Here is a 21613-nt window from a genome sequence, read left to right on the forward strand (position 1 = left end):
AAACATTTCACTTACACCACAACCACCGCAGACTATTCAAAAATTATTTTCCGCACAAACGCACCTGCAGAGGAGGAGAATGAAACTAAGATGTTCTCCACGGGCTGGTTCAAACAAAACTTTGCATTATTTACTCTTCCTTTCAAGACTGCCGGAAATGTTTCTTTTTCTTTTAACAAACCACCGCAATCAAAGAGAATTCAAAGGGACGGTAAAAGACACAAATCTCCTATGCGCAAGCATCCAAAGGAAGGTTACATACAACAACAGAAACAGCGACAACATCACAGACACCTGCAGTATTACCACAGGGATATATTTACGCGGATGACATCACCCTGCTGTCGAGTTAACGCAGAGATACCGTAGGTAAGAGGACAGACGGACAGACAGAAAGCCAGGAAGAACAGACAGATAGCCTGGCTTTTCAAATAAACAACAGCACAAAACCTGAAGCATATGACCCATAAAGATCTACTGCAGGGATCATCAACTCTGGCCCTCAAATCCAAATCCAGCCCTGGTTTTTTTTCCCCCCGGGTAGTTAGTGCTACTGATTGGCCAGACTGTCTTCACACCTGACTCCCAGGCAAAAGGAGGGTGGAAAACCAGCAGTTCTCGGCCCTCGAGGACCGTGAGTTGCTGATCCCTGATCTACTGTATCATTGAATCGCCATGACATGGCCATAGAGGAAATGAGATCAGTGACCGTGAGGACGGGCTGTGCTGTAGACTAATGAAGGACACCAGTCCAAAAGGACTAGGAGCCACGCTGTTCCTCCTGCTGAGTGGGAAGCTGTTCCTCCTCCGTCCCAACGCTACGTTGGAACACAAAGTTGGGAGCCACCCCCAGTCCCGGGCCACCCTTCTATCTAAACAAAAACTTTCGCAAAGATCCTCAAAAGTTTTTAGGCCGAGGATCCGGAAAATGGGCCGAGACAGTTAGCCGAGGAATGTCGGCGTGAAATGACGCCCTGAGCATAAACTGCTGTGATGGCGGGCACTGGATTACGGGACGGAAATTGGTCTGTCAGAGGTAATGGCGGAGCTGAGCAGAGGAGAGAGGCGAAGGCTCGAAAGACTGACAGAAGCATTTCTTTTTCTTTCTTTTCTTTTTTTTCGCGGCTGTTGTCGAAGCCTCGTGGGCCTCGAGTCGTCCTCAGCAAAAGCCGGGATTAAACGAAAAGGCCAAGCACCCGAGTCCCCCCTAAATGAGCGGCCCGACGCTCGCCCCCAAAAAGATAAGGAGTTAATCAATAACCTGAGGCTGAGCGATAAATGGCGGGAGATGGGAGACTGGAGAGGAGCGGTGCTCAGTATCTCACCAGCTGGGATGCAGCGGGGGTGGGGGGGGGGGGAGGGTGGGGGGGGGGGGAGAGGAACGGGCAACAGAGCTACTCCAGAGAGGCTGAAAAACGCACAAGAGGTCAGGTACACCGACGGAATTTCAACCAGAATTCCCAAATCCCCCCCCACACAGCACGGACAGTGCACCAGGGAAAACGCTGCTGCTACGAGTCCTTATGCACTCTCAAAGGCATTACAACATGAAATATAGCGCGCCCTATTTTTAAATGACCTCGTGGACGTTAAAAACATAGCGTTCCGAGACGGGTTTCCAGTGTCATTTTTAATGCCTATGGAACACTCGTTCTTCTGCTCTAATATGCCTTTTTTCTCTTGCTTTTTACTTATAGTTCTACTTACAGCAGTTGGAAAAACAAGGTAAACCTGTCACCTTGTTGTAAAGCACCCGACCCCAAAAAAATAGAAGCAACGTCAATCAATTCTGGCCCAAAGTATGCTTTAGAATGGGCTCAAGTGAATGCTCAATCGCGATTGTTCAATTAAGCAAAAATAACAAGAGCATCGCTTACCAAATTTGACGAAGTGATTCTTTGCTCAGTCTATCTTCACTACCTTGTTTACAGGGGCAATAAACAGCCCCTGACCCTGTGACTCAGCTGTGTTTAGCACCACTGTGTGACCAGGATGCTATTTTTAACCTCTGAGATACTATTCCCCCCCCCCCCCCCCCGAGTCACACTCACTCATATCATGCGTGTGAAACTTGATAAATCGCGCCCGCCCACCGAGGCCTTCCTTTTTGGTGAATGATGAAAGATGTTTTCACCCGATGACATCAGTTACTGTCCAGAGGGGACGATGACCGCATTCCTAAAAACCATTGTCCCCAATGACATCGATTGCTGTATAGGGGAGCTGGCGACCAGACTCTTAAGAACCGTTTTCTTTTTGCTGTCTTTAGCAACGGCAGAATTTATATTCCTGGGCTGATTTTATGGATTTCAGAATTATTTGCTGACAATAATCACGGTAATTCAGAAATGCGACTATTGCAGAGGATGAGATTGACAGGACGTAGCCGTTAAACCACAGCAAACAAGGAGAGAAGCTGAAATAAATATGCACAGCACGAAAGGAATTTTCTTCATTTTGCGAGTTTTATTTGAGCGGGGAAACTCGTAGCCTGTGCAAGATCCATCATACTGTGTTTCTGCATGTTGAGAGAGAAAAATCTCTCAGATATTCACATTTTCTTTCTCCCAGTAACATTTACAGTAGGTGCAATATGCCAGAATGTAAAATTACCAATTTATCATTGCCTGTTCATAAGCTTACTTGTAACACAGGGATTATAAATATCCATAAATCCTTTCGCACGGTGTCATATTTTAGACCGGGTAATCCATTGCAGGCTGTTCGGTTGATAACGGATTCTGGTCGTCCCGTATTGGGAGTAATACAGCCTTTCACCCGGTGCCTTCCGGATTGAGCCCGCGTCCCACAGGGACCCGCTGAAAGGATAATACGCTCAATGAAGACAGCTGGGCAACTTCTCAAGCTCAGACTCGGGGCACCACAAACATTTCCGCAAAACCCATTTCTGCTGGCCGGGGTGGGAAAACGTAGCGAACGAGCCGGTAGCTGCGTCTCGCACAGGGGCCGAGTAATTTCATCCAGAGTCGCGCTTATAGACTACATCAGCGGGTCATATCATATATCTGCGGGCTACAACTTCCTTCATGGAGATGTGTGTGTGTGTGTTTTGTACACAAACATGACCGAGTCGTCATACAGCGCCATGTCAGAGGGTTCTTCTTCACTGTAGTTCCAGCATTCCAGACTGGAAAATCTGTGCTTTTCTTTTCTGTATTTCATGCAGCAGGCCATAAAAACAGATACAGCTGGAGCGTATTCACAAAACTGTGCGGCATAATACCGCCAATCAAAAATAATTACCCGGTGTTGCCATGAGTGGTAGGTAGAGTGCCACTGTGGAAACAAAGACGATCTGTGTTTCACCCAATCGCATCGAGGCAGGTCTATATTTGGCATTTTAAACTACGGTGGAAATATCCAGACAGCCTTCTTATGCTATTACCTCTACCTGCTAAACCATATTTCTGTACAGGTATAAGACACACCACACACCTTCACGCTCCTGTCAACAGTTTCCGGAAGCTTCTATGTATCTGTTCAGTCCCGCTATTGTGGCTTTCTTGGACAAGGGTCAGTAAACCCATTCTTACAGCCAGGCATAACCCAACTATAGACTCAAAGCCCGAGCCCGATTGTAAATTCACACAAAGCGTTTCAAATGCAATTTATGCTATTTATGAAGAAAAACACATCTTTTAGAATGGGAATCATTCCTTCCTGAAATAGTGCAGCCCACTGCTACACAGGCAACAGACGCTTTTTTTTTTGTTTGTGTTGCCATCCATGACTGCGAGAGCCAAGGTGGCTGGAATATTTCCCAGCGTAGCCTTTCATGCGCCGCTAAACCACTTAATTGCCTCTTAAGAATAGATTGCTTTACAAAAACACCAGAACCTTTTCACAACCCGAAAAGCTGCCGACTAATTTTAAGTCCACGCCTAAGAGTGGTTAATGAAAAAAAAAATTTGGCACAGAAGAGCGTGCATTCTCTGTCTGAGGGTGACGTTCCCAGCGTGAGTCGGGATGTAGGGACTACAATCGGCTGCTTTATTTTAGTGTTTGTAGAGATTGCTCCCTTATTTCCGTGTGGAATTTGTAGTCGCGACTGAAATGTTATTTGCAAGTATGAGAGGGTGCATAACCAGCCTGTGTGCTCTCTGAAATTCCCTCTGAAATGCTCTCTGAAATGCTCTCTGAAATGCACTCTGAAATGCCGTCTGAAATGCTCTCTGAAATGCCCTCTGAAATGTTCTCTGAAATGCGCTCTGAAATGCGAGCCATCAGCTGCTGCTTCTTTTCCCTGGAGCTACTGCACTGGAGGACTGCACAGCTGGTGCAGACAGGTTGCAGCTTCCCAAAAACGGTAAATGCACTGCATTTATATAGCGCACTTTTCAGCAACCACAGCACAAAGCATGTTACAATGAATGCCTCTCATTCACCCACCCAGACACACACACACACACACACACACACATGGCAAAAGGCAGCCACGCAAGGTGCCAACCAGCTTGTCGGGAGCAATCTGGGTTAGGAGTCTTGCTCAAGTGAACTTTGACATACTCAGAACCAGGGTATGAACTGACAACACTCCGGTCGCCAGACAGTCGCTCAACCTCCTGAGCTAATGCCCACCCAACAGCAGGCAGGTTGCAGCTAGCCAGCTGTGCAGAAGAGATGCTATCTATCAATGAAGCAGTGATGCCTGTTTCATAGCAGAGCCTTGTTTCAGGGCCACAGTAGTACAGTTTGGATTGTGAAACCCCACCCCAACAAGGGAATAAGTGCCTTAATGGAATTATCTATCCTTACAATAAAGTCAAAACAACAAATTCTAGATTTTCTAAAGAAGTTTCCCCTTGGGAAACATGGTTTGGAATATTTGATGGGTAAGTGAACACAATTTGTTTTACTGTTCACTAATGGGATTGCTTCATCTGTACAGATAGACACCGGAAATATCCCTCAAATGAATAACAATACTATTAATGTATACCAACAAAATAATTATTTTAAAGAAATTACTCTGTCCTCTTTCAATCGCAACGAAATCAATAGCAAGTTAAAACAAAGCAACATCAGAGATCAAACAAGACAAAATGAGGTTCATCTGTGATTGTCTTGTGCTTTACTAACCTTGCAACAGCTTGCGTCAAATTGCATTTGGGTCTCTTGTGCAAAATAAAAAAAACATTGTATTTTTCAGTACAATACTGAACATTGAATTTCATACAAAACAGAATTCACTTAACTTAAAAAAAAATGCTGTGACCCATAAGCTGAAATACAAAGTCGTGTTAGATGCCAAATGATCAAATTGCATCTTTCCCACAAAACCTAAGAGGCACAGATGTTCAAGCCAAGTAAGTCAAGTTGAACCAATCAACACTCTCCATATGTTCTAACGTGAGAAAAGCATTTGTTAATAGGAAACTAAATTAATTTTAAAGCCCGGCAAATTCATTAATAAGCTTAGCGAGAAAGGCAGAATTTAAATGGTGGCAATTTGTTTAAGTCAAATGATGCTATTAGATGTGACCTGATTACTATGCGGTGGGAAACGTGATTAATTTGCTCAACATTCCATTGTAGTGCACGTTATCACTTCGCAGCATATGGGCGCATAATTTTTGGGTATGAAAAGAACATCTTTAAACTCGCCACACGCCAGCGACTGGGCTGTTTTAACACATCACAGACCTTAAATAATAGAGGAGCCTTGCTTTCACAGATACTCCTGAGAAAAGAGCGAAAGTACTCCAGGATGAAAATACAAGAAAAGACACCGTCTCATGTGTATTTTTGAGAGGATGACTAAACACCACAGTCAGTTTAAGAAATAAGGGCGAAATAAGAGCCAATCAACATCTTCTCCATCAAGTACTTGTGGCTAAAATAATGATATAGCGCATTTTGTTCAGAAAATTATGTGTAAAGGGTTATATCTAAAAGGAATCAAGAAAGGGTGTTTGATTACCTAGGCTACGTTTAGACTGTCATGATCTGACATCACCTGCTTTGAATCTGTTGTGAAACAACATCTAGTGTTGAAATGGCAAAAAAAAAAAAAATTTTATACCAGAAAACAAATGTTTTACAAAGACAGCCAAACACATTCGTATGCAGTATTTGATTTTGATTCAGCTTCAATGTGACCTGCGCATGGACGGGCAGATTAGATTTATTTGCATTTTCTCTACAGTATCCATCACTCTCCATGCACCGCTTTCCTGTAGCACAAGTGTAGTATATTTCATCGGGCCATTTTGGAGTGCTGGGTGATGTCATAAGGCTGAGCCTTGATTGACACCTGCGTGGGGCGGGTGGTATGCAGCCCTAGGACTGGGGACGAACCGACACGTAGGCCTGTCTCCCATGGCTCTGATCCTTTGTTATATTGATGAATAATGGGTAAATAAACTTTCCTCAGACTAAATCACTGGCCACTGCTGCCAGATATCATAGCAAGGAGAATATTTCAGAGTGTAGCGTGTCTGAACGGACAGTACAGGGCCACATACAAGTGTGTGACACAATGTGGAAAGTCAGATTTTTTAAAAAAACTGATCAGATTACAAAAAAATCTCAGTTGAGCCTAATATGTGACAGATTAAATATAGACCTAGAAATTTGACATGAGAGAGTTTATGCACTGTTCATATTATGTTTACTGCCTTGTGTCATGTTACATTTGATAAGACCTATATGTAATTCTTTGTTTGTCAATCACTTATTCAATATTATTAGTGTATTATTAAATTTAGGACGAAGCATCACAAAGGTTGGACAAAATGCCAGTCCAATCCACTTATGGTACAGTATCTCAGGGTGTCTGCAAGTGGGTCCTATATAACATACTGCCCTCTAGTGGATTTAATCCCTGTACTTAGTGCATTGTATTCGGCTGATTGCTCATGGCTAACGCTGTGGTTTTTCCATTGAGCTGAGTCCCTGTGAAATCTTAATTTCCCAAACTTATATAAATCACTTATATAACTTTAAACAGAAAGCAAAAAAAATTGACAAATAGACCTGTTTGACTCAAAGGGTATCATTACTGTCACGCTTGACTGGTTAATCAATAAGATTTCTATGTAATTGTTGGGGCGAACTGTGAGAAGAAAGGGATTCAGCTGCTAGCACGAACGCTAAGTTAAAAGTGGCTAATGATACGGCCCGTGGAAAGGCACTTGCTACATACTCTAAGGGAACATCTGATGAAAGATATTTCATACAGCATGAAATATCAAGCTCACATCCCACTCCTTGAAATGGCCTCAACCCAGTGAGCAAAAGCCCAATTTTAGAGGGAATCTAGATGTCTAGAGGGGTGGAAATCTCAGTTGAGAGATGTTTTGACATAAACGGACTAGGTTAGCTCAGGTTAGCATCAATTTATCTCTTCAGTTTCCACGTTTTCTAGCCAGCTAGGACATGGCCAGGCAATATCCAGGTAAATGCTGAGCAAACCAAGTCAGTTTATGCCAAAACATCTCTCACCCAGGATTTCCACCCCTCCAGACGTCTAAATTCCCTCTAGATTCTGGCTTGTGCTCACTGGGAACAAGCTTAAATAAGATTCCCTGTCGGGCCAGGAAAACTATTTCAGTGACATGATTGAAACCTGTTCATGACGAAAGCCCCTTTTTTGATTTATATAATATTAAACAAGATTCAAGAGCTGATTACTTTCTGCTCAGTTCACAGGGTTTGTTCAAGCATTGTTATTAGCAATCCAAGCTGGACAAACTTGCAATATTAATATTAAAATTTCAATCACCTAAGCATGACTATACCTGAGTTATTTATTTAATATGTACTTAACAAAATTGAACCTACAGTGAGCTCCATAATGTTTGAGACAAAGACACATCTTTCCTTGAATTGGCTCTGCACTCCAAAATATTAGATTTGTAATCATAGCCAGATTCTCAGCTTTTATTTCAGGGTATTTTTATACACTTTGATTTCACAGCGTAGTTAATACAGCACTCTTTATGCACATGTTTAGTACTTTGTCGCATATCCTTTGCATACAATGACTGCTTGAAGTCTATGACCCATAGACATCACCAGGTGCTGACTATCTTCCCTGGTGATGCTCTGCCAGGCATGGACTGCAGCCATCTTCAGCTCCTGCTTGTTTCTGGTGCTATTTGGCTATTATTATACCATCCAATGAGTTTGGAGGCATTTGCTTGAACTTGAGCAGTTAAGACGCTTCTGTGCAGTTCAGAATTCATTCTGCTGCTGCCATCAGCACTGCATCTGTGAACGTTAGCCAGTACCTGTGGCAGCTATATATGCCCAAACCATAAAACCCCCGCCACAAAATTTCTCAGAAGAGGGGAAACGAGACATTGAATCTTAGGCAGTTTCTTTTGGCCTCCGCACTTTGCTCTTGCCCTTGTCATGCTTTATGTATAAGGAGTAGTGTAATTTCCAAATGGTGAAATCAAAATGTATGAGAAAAGAAGTACAAAGAGAAGTACAAAGCCAAATCAAGAAAAAATATGCCTTTGTCCCAAACATTATGGAGCTCACTGTATATTACCAATATATTTTTCGTTGGAAGTGCTCTAAAGAAAAGCTGGGGAAAGCAGATTTGTTTTAAGCCTTGATTGGTTTAAGTAAATGTCAAACTCTTTGACCTTCTTCATTAAACGACAGGGATTAGGAGAACACACAGAAATCTTGAAAATCTACAGAAATACAATGAGCCTTGTAATGAGTTAAATTAATAAGGATCACAAAAGTCAAGCAGAACCGGCAAGGATTTGAGATGGACTCTTCCCCTCCTCAGGAGCAACAGTGCCCAAACTGATTTCTTTTTTTTTTTTTTCAAACCATTTTCAATGGGCAACCGACCCCTCAGTAAGAGCAGAGGCACTCGGCTGAAAGACTGGCAGTTTGCAGCACAAGGTAGACTCCTAGTGCTCACTTCAGGACAAGCAGGCTCGGAGAACTATTTCCTCCCGATTTAATGTGACGACATTACCCTCCTCGACCCAGAAGCACTGCGATGCGACTCTGCTTTCGAACAACAGGCTATTTCTAATTGTAAAAAAAAAAACTAAAAAAAAATTTAAAAGCAAAAGAAAAATGTCTTCATTCTCCATTCTGCAGTGGATAGGGGGAGCTGGGTATCTATTGAATTTTTTTTTTGCCTAACAAACTACCGGGAAGCCGTAAAGCATTTAATCAAAGTGTATTAGCAGTCTGCAGTGAGGCATTTAGCTTAATCTACAGCTGGGACCTCTGCAGGCTCTACAGTGGATCGATGAGTGAAGCAGAGAATACACAATGCGCTTTTGTTTCGCCTTTTTGCTCCCATTTTGAATCGTCCATTTGTACTCAGCTTCCATTTCACCGCTGACCCACCCACGTCCACACAAACAGTCACTCTTCTGCAAGACAGGGACCATCTTCCACGTTACAGGTCCCACAAGCAGAGACAGAAACTCCAGGTTCAGCAAGTGAAAGTCTGCTTCAGGATTTTAGTTCTCTGTCTGTTTTTTGTGTAATTGTCTCACAGATATTGCTCAAAATGCATTGCTTTGGGCGGGCAAGGACAATGCCCTAGCATTGACTACTTAAATCAAAACAGTGGTAATGTGTGTCACCACCTGTGGCTTTACATCTGTTCAATATGGAGTATAACTCAAAGAAATAGCCTACAAGATGGCGTACTGTTTCCACTAAACCTCCTAGAAATGGTCCTCTCACATTGCCATGCATTAGTGTGACCTCTTAAGATGAATCAGAAGCCTGTTCTCACCATTTAACAATAACCTTTTCTTTTTTTTTCTTCGGTTTAACAAGTGCTCCTTCCTTTGTAATAGCTTTTGTCGAACGGCAAATTTCGCTGGGCAGCTGGAAGCATTGCTGCACCAAGTTTCAGCAATAATCATGGCAAATGTGCTGAAAAGGCTTGCAGAAGCCGTGTTTAAGAGCTTTTGTCAAGGTTGGAAATCATCCTGTGTGTTCCAAGTTTGAAACATACAGAATCGTTCCCAAGCTTGCTAACCACGTCTCATCGGAAACTCATCTCCTGTTGTGCCCCAAATAGCATTTTATTGCTGCTGTTTGTCAAGTTTATATCACGGATGTGATTTCATTTATCCCCTGAAGCGTCTCTTAAATTCCCCAGAGCTTTTTTTTTTATTGTTGATGATGTTAGCAAGCTCAGCCATTAGCACCGGAGCAAGAGGATAAAAGGCTACTAAACATGTAACCACAGCATGAAGTATTGCTGCAGGTCAGAAAGCCTTGTGTTAGCAGCTGTGACAAGGCCTGAGAATCATTGCAGCGTTGTAGAATCATAAAAGGTGACATAAAATAAGAGTGAGTGTGTGTGTGTGTGTGGCAAATGCTCAAATCCTCTGGAGATGCTTACAATTCATCAATGGCAAGTTAGAATGAATACACATCAAATGGGCAAAAAAAACACTGTACTCAATATTCATAAAGTTTCCAAGCTCTCCTGGGAGGCACAGTTGGATTAGAACCTCTCCCCGCCTTCCGTTTTCAACACATGCTCAAACTACTTTCACACCAAGCTGACTTGAAATTATTTTCACCCGGGTGTACTTACTGCATGTTCCAGTTGCGATTCTAAGCCGTCTATTCAGCTGAATTAACAGCACTGCATTGAGTATGAGTGGCTTAAGAGTGGAAGAAGAGAGCTGCTTTCTACAAAATCAACCTGCGTAAATTGTAATACAGTACCCAAAAGTGCCAGGAACCATAATAAAACAGAGCAAATACCATATTAAAAAGCAATATATAAAATTACCGTATTATCTCATACTTTATATTGTTTAAGGGTGAAAAAATACAAAAGTTTAATTGAATCTCATTTTAAAAGGTGGTCTCCTTGAGAAAAAAAAAACAAAAAAATTTTCAAGAGAAACCTGGACAAGACAGCACACAGTAGCTGATAGCATGGCGGTATAGGAGTGTGAAAAAGGCGGGAAATCTACACTTTAACACTTCTGAGAAAAAGCTGTTGACAATGTATGCATAGAAAAGAGAGGACTAATTTAAGCCGTATTTAAATGAAAAGCCGTTTTAAATGCAGGTTACTCAAGGACTAAGGAGCAAAGTAGCTAAAATGAGTGGAACAAGACATGAATTTCTCCAGAAAGCTTCAAATTACATGAATAATGTATTGTATTGAGTAGCCTATACTTAAATATGTGAATAAAACATTTAGGTTTCAGTGCATTGAAAATAAGCCTTAGGTTCTACAGAATGAGAACTTTTTATACCGATTATTTTTTATTAGAATTCCAAGCCATCTAAAAATCTTGGAAAGCTTGTTTCAAGGTTGGCGCTTGTACATGTGTGAACACATATATGCACATATTTATATTTGGTTACAACAAATGTTGGGAGGTTTTAAAATTAATGTGACAAGGGACTTCACAGTTGTCTAAATGTCAATATAAGGATGGTTATTCATGAATATGTCACAGTACTGAGAATGAGTCACATCAAACAAGTATCTAAATGAGTAAAAAGAAAATATTTCTAATTTTTCAGATCAGCATTTCACTTTTAAAAATGAAATGATTCACCTCAGTCTCATTTTTGTATTGTATTGTATGCTGTCAACTCCTACACACCCGGAGCTATCTGTCAGTTAATTAAAATGGCAGAAAAGCTTCTCACCTTCTTTTGACTCATTATCACCCATTTTTATGGTTATGTTCATTTTAAGCAAGGCCTACGGGCCAGAATCAAAATGCTGGTGATGTATTTCGTGATTTTCGGTTGTCAGCGTATTGTTGAAGGGCCAGGGTCTCCAGAAACGGAGGGGGGGAGGGAACAGTCATCTGACTCGTAGCCTCCTCCCCCTCCTCCCCCTCCTCCCCCTCCTCCCCCTCATCCCCCTCATCCCCCCCAGCTGATCACCTCATCCACTGGGACATTGCATTACAGTGTGTTTAGAAAGACACATGTTTTCTCCATGTTTGGACACCTCGCTTCTGTCATGATTCCAGTGCTCTTGGCAGGGACGCAAAAGGCATTATCACGTGGTCACATGATAGGGGTCAGGTCTAAGACCGCAAACGAATGCTTGTATATTCCGCAGCTCGTACACAACCCACCATCTCCACAGGCTGTGATGTGCGGTGCGAATTGAGAAACCAGATTCAATAAGCTCGACTGTATTTTTATGAAAGTTTTCACAGAGACTCTGTCATAGATGATGCTTCATAGAAAAAACAGGAAATGGGAAAATTGGAAAAGGCTGAGCCTGGACCCCAGCAAAAAAAAAACAAGTGATGAAAAAAATACCCAAAGGGAAGAAACTCTCATACAGTGGAGAGAAAAAAGCTCCACGGAGGGTAGACATTTTGGAGGAACCTGGCGGTAGAGAGGGCAACGATCCTCCACTGGAGGGCCAATAGGTAAAGAAAATCAAAAGTGAAAGAAAAGGCTAAAGGGTATTATGAAGGTAAAGAGGGATCAGAGCAAATGGTCACCGTGATTGGACAGACGGAAGCAGATAAAAACAGACGAGCCAATCAAAGCATATTGTGTATTTCTGCATGCAGTTCAGAAGAGCGTGGTGATACATCTGGAGCTCCAGGTTACCATGGCGCTCTAGAGGGCATGGGCTGTGGGATGTGGAGTGGGATGCGACCTCAGACAGGGACCATGAGGCACAAGCCCCAGGGAAAAGAACATAAATGGAAGTGGGTTAGTGACTAGATAATTACACACCCGTTTAAAAGATTAGAAGACAGAGGCGGGTACATGACCTGAGAGCGATCCTGGACAGGAGCAAATTAGAGCGTTCACACGTAGTGACCGAGGGACAGAGCTGTCAATCATCTCATCTCACCTGACAGGCTCCACGCTTTGATCTACCCTTCCCCGCACACCTTTGGCTTCAGGCGTGACTAAAAAGCCGAGCTTTGTACCTGACCTTGTAACAGAGAGTGCACCTGATGCTTGAGTGTGCTGTGGTCTGCCGTTTTTTCTTTTTTTTCCTTAAAATTTACTTCAGCCACTTCAGCCTCAGGAAACCAGGGAAGGTGAGTGATCTGGTAACTTAGAACATCTTCAACGGACCAATTAAGAGCTGAAAAGCAACTAAAACCACCAGACCATGTGACCTGCGAGACCTGGGACTGGAAACCCAGCTCCAGTCAAACAAATCACCCTCAATTTTAATGCTAGTGCAAAAAAAACCCGCAATAACCAACGTTTCCAAGGATATTATTAGAGGGCGAAAATTTGCATTTCATTGCAATCTAATTGCCGTGCCCACGGCGACGAGAGCCAGCACATTTTCACCAAACGTCTTCGCAAACTTAGGAATCCAATTTTATGGAATTATAAATAATCAGTGCTGCCAGACTCTCAGATTTTACATACATGTGCAGTGGAAATAAGTTGGGTGTTCCATCAGAACACACCTTCTCCAAGCATGCGTGTTTATATTTATTTTACTATTTTATTTTATAAATCAGACATTGACATGTGTGTAATAAGAATGTAACGCTGCATTTTTATGTACCATAGGTGCAGATGGACAGTGATCTCATACGAAGCTGCTGCTCTTCCAGATTCCCCGCATTCTCCCCTCTCTCTACGCTCTGCTTCTCTACAACTCAAAAACTGAAACGGGAAAAACAATAGAAAGTCTGATTGGGGATTCATTACCTCCACTGGTCTTGGCTTGCTCATGTGAGATATTATAGATTTTTCCTCCAAAAGGCTTTTTGGTGCCAGCCTGCAGCACAAAAAAAAAAATTGCACTGTATCACAGTCAGCCCGAATCTACGGGGACTTCAGGCACTTTCATACCAACAGCAATCAAATATAGCTCTGCTCACGTTCAGAATACAAATACAGGGGGGCCTTTAGCTTCTGTGCTGCCCGAATGCATCTGTAATTGGATTCTGTAGCAGTCACAGCTGGGACAGGTAATAATCCGGGTAATGAGTTGGGTATAGCACTTTCACAGGGCTGGATGGCAAAAATGATCACTTAAGACTATTTTATCGTGTTAAATACTAAAGAAATGTATTGGCGCATATGGAATTATACATTTCTAGTAAACAGGTTATCACCAGTTTAGATTCTAACATGATTTATAATAACATAATAATATGACCTAATAGGGTGGCACCAATAACAAAGTAGCATGGCAGGTAGGCATGAACTGCTAAACTTTCTTAATATGGTGGATTCTGGAAGCCAGTAAGTATGGAAGTTAATTGTTTCAATCAGAAAGTGCAGTTTTAAAAAAAACAAAACAAACATTATTTCCACCATGATTCTACTTATTTAGAAACGCACAAAGCTCATCCTTCCTCGCTCTCTGTTCAGCTGCATTACAGAAACTCGGTTGTGTACCGCTGTCAAAGAGGGCGACAGTCATGATGACGACGGGGCTATTTTTAGAGCGACGCATCATCTGTTTCTATTAGGGAGCTGCCTGTGCCCACAGATGCCAGCAAATCCGTACTGTGTAAAAACCCCAAAATTCCTGCGGCGCGCACAGGTTTTGAAACGAGCTCCCTCGGTTTCCGTGGAGGTGCAGCAACCAGCGCTTCCTGTGAGAACCGCTCAGCCGGGTGCCCTTTTCGTTTCGGGACACGGGCGCGAACCTGACCCCCGCATCAGTTGTTGCCGGCGGTAACATGACCCAGTAACCGCAAGCTATGCCACGCCGATCTTTCCCCTCCGCTTTGTTGTGCCAACATCTTAAAACCTGACGCGAGCCAATCAAATCACATTAGCGGTTATGTCCCCCCTGTAATACCAAACAGCGCATACAAGACCGCTCTTCTCGCTGTTTGGAGCCAGATGATTAAAAAGGGTTGTGTGTGTGGTCTGGGGGTGGGTGGGGGGGGACAGGGGGGTGGCAGGGGGGGGTCAGGCACACTAGCCTTTGTGCCACCTGTTTGGAAGCACCACCACATTGTTGTGCGTCCTCTTTAATCTCAGCGTTATTGGCCATCACACGTTCGCGGGACTGGGAGGAATGGCCAAACTTCCCCCGACTCCTCCAATCTCCTCTCAGAACAGGGCCCAGTCACATTCAGAGCCCCCGTGCCAGCAGCTCGTAAAAATACAGAGCCGCAGAGTTGCGCTCTTCATTTTGCGCCGTATCGATATCGATCATGAGGTCACTTCCTGTTATCCCGCGACAGGGCACGGCACCCCCTCGCCCTCCCAGCCGTCAGTTAGAAACACTCCCCGCCGCAGTGAGTATTTCGCTTTTTTTGTGCATGCCACCATTTTTATTTAAACTCTCCTCGGTTGCCTTTTACATGTAACGAGTAATCGTAGGTTGAGAATTATTATCAACACCATTTGTTGATCATAAAAGAACATTTCCAGATGTTTTCAGAATAAATACAACAGGAATAGGAAAAAAAGAGATCTTGATCTAATGTACCTGTGATGTCAAAAGCTCAATCAGTGAATGCCATTGTTATATATATTAAGTGTAAGCGTGTGTATACTGCGTGAAAGGTTGAGAAATGTTTTTACATCAGTCATCATTGGCTCAGAAGGAAAAAAAGATTGGTTTATATTTTTCAGTCATTAATTAATTTCAGAATGACTTTCTTATTGGTTTTAAGTATGATTCACAAATGCAATTTTATGATAAATATGATTTTGTCAAATCAGGCCAGCCTGATTTAATGCTTATATTAATTGGTAATACAGATAATGCAGATAAACATATTTTCTATTATCTCAGCAAATTAACTTTAATTGGATTTAAAAAATAGCCTACTTCTTTTAAAAATAAGTACACGGTGCAATTTAATGTTCTGAAAACTAGTCGGCCATATTCATTTTTAACAATAATTGCAATATTTTTGCAGTGCTAAATGTCATAAATAAACATTTTCTAAAATAAAATAAGGTGAACACAGCGATATATGCATTAACATGCAACTTGTTACTTAAGTCTGCTACTTCATATGTAGTTATCCACAAATAATGTGCTTTAAGTTGTATTGTACTGTCTGCCTCTTCTTGTTAAAATTTTAATTACACAAGGAAGTATTTACATTGATAAAAAATAAATAAATAAAAATACGGAAATATGAATTTAAATATGATCTCCAAACAGTTATTGTACTGAATATTTAATTGCCATCACATTTCTCAGAAAACATTTAAAAACGATAAATATACTCAAGGTTCTGCTTAAAAATTAATTCATTATCCTACTGAAATGGGGACCACAAATTTAAACTCGTATTGTATTACTGTTTGTCCTAGAGAATGAACGTGGCACTGATTCATGATAAATATGCAATAAAGACTTTCTGGGAACGGAAAATTGAAAATCATTGGCAACTGACTGAGGGTGAACAGTCAAGGATGAAGAACAGTGCTCTGAGCAAGTAAGCGCTTCCTTCTGTAGAAATGCCTGACATCCTTTCATCCTCCCATGTACGATACACAGCCGTGTGTGTGTGTGTGTGTGTGTGTGTGTGTGTGTGTGTGTGTGTGTGTGTGTGTTTCTATGGGATTCCTATCCTCTGTCATTCAAACAAATTGAGGGCCTTTATGGATCTCAAACTTTATTTAAAATGCATATGTATGTGTTTTAGATTTCATCAACTGCCCACTGTTTTTTTTTTAATTTAGAAAAAGTGAGTTATAACCTGAATAGTAAAGGTTTGTTTTTTTTTTTTTTTGTTTTTTTAAAGTTTGCTCTGTAGTTTAAATTGAACAGAGCAGTAAATAACATGTTTATACAGCTCTGGCACTTGAGAGTAAGAATGCTAGCCCTTGTGTCCAGCAAATCAATTGGACCTATTTCAAAGCCCTCCAGGAGGCTTGTATGCACTTGTATGTTCACAGCACAGCTGACACAACCCACCCTTAAGCTGAGGGTTAAGTTAATGAAGATATGTCCCCATTACATGTTGTATTACATGCAAAGCAACACTTCCCGGGAGACGTAAGACATTAAGTCTGTTAAAACGGGAAGGACAGCTGAGAAAAGTTAATTCGGAGGGAAACAAAACCTGTTTAAACCTCATTTAATATCTGGACTGGTCTACGCAGACTTTGCAGCTGTTCGAATCCATCCGAGTTTCCAAGTGGTACGGTTTCCACGGTTACCAGGGCTACCTCACCCCCGCATCCTTGAAAGATTAATTACCGGCGAATAGTGATTACTAGTAAATACTGAGCGTGCACCAGATAGCTATCGGCGTGTCCAGTCACCCCGCTCCGTGCTGAATGCAGGACGGGGAGAAGTTCAGGGGGAGTCCGAAGCGATAATCAGATAGCGCTGAGTAATTTTAGCCACGCCGCTGTTGCACAATAGCCGGCCCCGCGAGAAGGTCAGGGGATTATCGGACTGGTCCTGTAACGAGTTCAAACGCAATAATCCCAAATCAATGCGCGTCGGGCGTGGCGCGGGGCGCGGGGCGCTGGGCGCCGTGGAAACGGAGCCGCCCGCCCGCCCGACACGTAACGAACGCGGGGGCCGAGGACCGGCCAGCTCCGGGGGGGAGGGGGGGGGGGCTTCCGCGACCCCGCCATTTTTCTTTCAGCTCTCCGCTTAAGCCACTCTTGCGCTCCCCGAGGCCAGGGGGGGAAGGGAGCTGAGCCGACGCGGTGAAGGGAATCATTAGACTCCGCTGATCGAAAAGCGCTTGACTGGAACAGAAGGCCGCAGACCTGGGTGGCCTCCAGGAGCAGGGAGGATTTGTTCTGCTATAGTACATTATATTTAGTAAATCACCGGGATTCAGGGCCAGCCTAATGATGGTTTATTCATAGGATTTTCCACTCCGAAAACCAAGAGATCACAAATAGGAAAGAGAGCAGAAGCGCATATATAAGATGCTCCACACGTATCCATTGGTTTTCACCCCTTGTGACTTTTCAGGCACGCTCCTCGCATTCGGCATTCGTAGCATCTAGCCGCCGAAACACCGACTCTGACCCCAATCAAGCTTCATTAAAACAAGCTCATAAGGGCAGCAAAGGAAGTGACATCACGGTGAAACCCGCGCATCTCAATTCTCTCGACGCAGGCTCCGCGGGGAGTGGTCCAAGAGGCTGGAGATCCAGACGAAGCACCTGAAGAAGGCTCACGAGGAGAACATGAGGAAGGCCCGGCTCCAGATGGAGAACGAAGCCTAGCGTCGCACCGCCCATACCGCCAGTACCGCCAGTACCGCCACACCGCTTTTCCATTCCAGGCTTTGCAACGCCCGCCATTTTAAATGTTGCTCGCAAAGGTCGGCTGCCGATGATGTAGAACAGGGCTTGTGGCTCTGGTCTTATGGGCCCTGTATCCCCAGTAGTGCTGTTACAAGTCACAGAAACAAGAATATTTCCCCTTCGCTAAATACAAAATAAATGTCTCATTTACCGAACTCCGCAGAATGAAGTAATGGCCTAAATTTATAAGGGTATGCAAACTGATTGCAGCGGTGAAAATGACTTCCCTTGGGTTTACTTAGGCAGGGGGGTGGCATATATTTCTCTTACTGTTAAGAACGATAATATTTCTGCCGCAGCCAGCTACATAAATTTACAGCGGCATAATCAGCTGACCTTGTACTTTCGGGAATGTTAGTTATTGAACAATGTATCACACATTTCTGTCACTAGGGGCTCATTTGAGAAAAATATTGAACAGATTTTAATTGAACCAGCTAAGAACATACTACATTGCAAAAACCAGACAAAAACCCATTAAATATTACATGACAAGTTATGCTTAATAATTTGCAAATCGTAAACATATAACATATCTGTGATGTCATTAGTATTAAATTAAATTAAGTTATCCAATACAGTGTCAATATTCTCCCATGCATTTGAAATACAAATATCCAATCTCTCTTTTCTGTTGTTAAGTGTTCCATTTCCCCTTTGTTACAGGCAGAATTTGACTGGCTAAATTCCCTGTATTTATATTATTTAGCATTAGCTCAGTAGCAACTTCTCTGGCCAATTGGGTACAAGTTGGGCACTATGTTCATCAGCCCATCTAGTTCTGCTGTCCTCTGGTTTACTGACTACACAACCCAGCTGATGGACTGAAGAGTGAAAAGTAGGGTTTACTTGCTACACAACCCAGCTGATGGACTGTAGAGTGAAAAGTAGGGTTTACCAACTACACAACCCAGCTGATGGACTGAAGAGTGAAAAGTAGGGTTTACCAACTACACAACCCAGCTGATGGACTTAAGAGTGAAAAGTAGGGTTTACCAACTACACAACCCAGCTGATGGACTGAAGACTGAAAAGAAGCTGCATGTGATCTTGATGGACATGGACGCTACTTCTCTCGGAAGACGTAACCGGTGATTTATGTAGTTTGGAGTGAATTCAGTATTCCAGGCATCTGCCATTCATACATTAATAGAGTTGGAAAACATGAAACACTGACAAGTACTGACAAGCCCTGCAGCTAGCCAACACAAATGATTCACAGTCTGTAGGTCACTGATGAACCAGTTATGCGTAACCATGCAATCTCTAAAGTATTTGTGTCTGTATCTCGTTACAAATGAACTAATAAAATCAGGCCAGATTATAATTCTCCCTCAGACCTCCAGAAAATTTCCATTTTAAATAAGACCCTGGCTCAAAAAAAATTTACACAAATTTGACCATTCTGCCGTCCTGTTGTAAGCCAGTGTCCTTGATCATTATCCCCAAATTAGCCTGATTATAATTAGCCGTACACTTGAGACCTGTACATACAGATGGGCTTGACATTCATGCTTTATGAACTTTAATAATGTCAGGTTATATGGGGAAACAACAGCTGTGTGAGCTTCTGATTATTGTGTATTAAAAAAGAAATGCAATTGCAAATGATTACACATACAATCAGGTGACAGGCTGGTAAGTCCTCTATTCCGATAACAATGGCAACGACTGAAATGCACTTGCATTACAATGTGCTGTTAACTGTGCTTAGTTAGAAACTTTTACTGTGTTATGACATTATTTCTTTGGAAAGAGAATAGATTTTTCATTTGTAATTGAATTTCAGGCTGGCAGGTGATATCTGTGGTATCCTCAATGTTGTGGACACCTGGGCACTTAAACTAAATGATTTGTGGAAAATGAAGTTCAAAGATAAAACAAATGCAATGAGCCAAACCTAAATTGCATTAAAGGAGGATATTATGGAAGTCTGGAAAGCACTGGTCTATTCAATCAAAATTTCACATCACGGGCAAATGATCTTCCCTCTGCGTATTAATTCCAAATGATACAAACCCATCTCAGAACAGTTATACATCTGTGGAGTCCATTTGTCTAAAGTTGCGAAGCTGATGCTAATTTTTGGGCAGGCTAAAATTCAATCACCGCTCAAATCTGACTTTCTCTGGTGGCATCAGCCATAACCCTGCTACCATCTGCTCTCTTCCACCTAATAAAAATATCATATTTGACACACATTAAAATATCTTTACCACAGCAAGTCAGTAAGAGTTTGGCTGTATAATGTCCCACTTGCGAAATGATCCATTACCCATAGTTACAGCATTGCTTTGTGTCATCAGTAAACAACATAAATAAACTAGAAAGGACACCTACAACATGGCTCTAAATAAAAATTTACTAAAGTTGTCTCCACTAAGCAAAGCCTGCAATTGTTGTTTGCTGCTCGAGAACTGCATTAGGGATTGTATGCTAATGTTTCGCTAATGCTACAAACGCTGCGGAAAAAAAATCAATTTGATTCAGCGCACCCACCTACCTAATTAGAGCAAATGGCCCTCTTGCCGTTGCAGCAGTAGACGTGAAGGGCGCCCACAGTAGCAAAGTTTTTTTTTTTTTTCCAAACAGGCGGCGTTGTGCGCCCGACAGGTGGCCTGAAGGGCAGAGTCAAGTACACAGCCCGCGGTCGCCGCCGGAGCCGGAGCCGCAATGTCAGAACGTGTTTACGGCTCTGTCAGAATCCGCTCGCGCGGTGCCAGGGCCCTGCCCTTAAATACCGACTCCCGCCACTTGCGCTGAAAGATGCTGTCATGAGACCAAAGAATGTGATTCACGGCACTGGCGTGAATGTTGGAGAGCGCACACACACACACACAAACACACTCACAAATGCGCACCCACACTGTCATCATGAGCATAAAAATTGAAAGTAAATAAAGATGAAGCATTTACTGCTAATGCAATTCAGCCCTGGACGTTGACGTACTGTCAACTCCGTCAGCATGTTTAAATAACTCGCTAACAGCGTTTGATCGAGTCCCGGTCGTCACTTAAAACGGTCGAGGGTTCTCTGGTGTTGACTTTCACCTCCAAATAGTAAATAGCCTACCGAACATTCACGGCGAAGGAGAGCAGAGAAAGTCAACTGTCTTGATTACCGGAGTGCAGAGGGTACAGAATATAGGTCAAGATCCACTGGCGGGTCATGAAAGGCCATGCGGTGAGTCACAAAAGGCACGTTAAATAAAGATTCCTGTATATTACAGAAAACAATTTATCAATAAAATTTAACTATTTCATATTTATACATTAATACATAAAAAAATATTTAATTACACAGCATTAGAGCCCAAAGACTTTAGATTCAAATTTATATTAAAATCTACATTTTCAATAATTTATTTTATTTTTTTATTTTTTTTGGGGGGGGGGAGTGTCACGTGTTTGATTTTGCTGGTGA

The 21613-nt window shown here is 42.5% G+C and overlaps 2 protein-coding genes across 5 annotated transcripts in view; one reads left to right on the forward strand and one right to left on the reverse strand.

The window, feature by feature from the left end:
* The window catches only part of lrrc2 (leucine rich repeat containing 2), a 43064-nt gene extending 21598 nt beyond the window's left edge, over positions 1-21466 (reverse strand). Inside the window, exons 1-2 of one of the 4 annotated variants that reach the window (XM_064297177.1) lie at positions 20693-21464; positions 13642-13711 (exon numbers count right to left, since the gene is read on the reverse strand). The gene's annotated coding sequence lies outside the window, so the exon portion shown is untranslated. Of the gene's footprint in view, positions 1-1877; positions 1987-13641; positions 13712-20692 lie in introns of those variants that run through there. The other 3 variants (XM_064297178.1, XM_064297175.1, XM_064297176.1) reach the window with 3 other exon arrangements.
* LOC135233536 (uncharacterized) lies at positions 14926-20577 on the forward strand. Its single transcript, XM_064297181.1, has 3 exons — positions 14926-15191; positions 16225-16349; positions 18000-20577. The coding sequence occupies exons 1-3, from the start codon at positions 15108-15110 to the stop codon at positions 18106-18108; spliced, it is 318 nt and encodes a 105-aa protein (XP_064153251.1). The 5' UTR covers positions 14926-15107; the 3' UTR covers positions 18109-20577.
* Positions 21467-21613: the final 147 nt, after the last annotated feature.

This window comes from Anguilla rostrata, chromosome 10 (assembly GCF_018555375.3).
Source record: "Anguilla rostrata isolate EN2019 chromosome 10, ASM1855537v3, whole genome shotgun sequence".
Classification (NCBI taxonomy): domain Eukaryota; kingdom Metazoa; phylum Chordata; class Actinopteri; order Anguilliformes; family Anguillidae; genus Anguilla; species Anguilla rostrata.

Coding starts and splice junctions, on each gene's coding strand:
- LOC135233536 (XM_064297181.1), top strand. CDS start 15,108: ATGAGGTCACTTCCTGTTATCCCGCGACAGGGCACGGCACCCCCTCGC. Junction 15,192..16,224: donor TAGAAACACTCCCCGCCGCA/GTGAGTATTTCG, acceptor TGTTTGTCCTAG/AGAATGAACGTGGCACTGAT. Junction 16,350..17,999: donor AAGAACAGTGCTCTGAGCAA/GTAAGCGCTTCC, acceptor CTCTCGACGCAG/GCTCCGCGGGGAGTGGTCCA.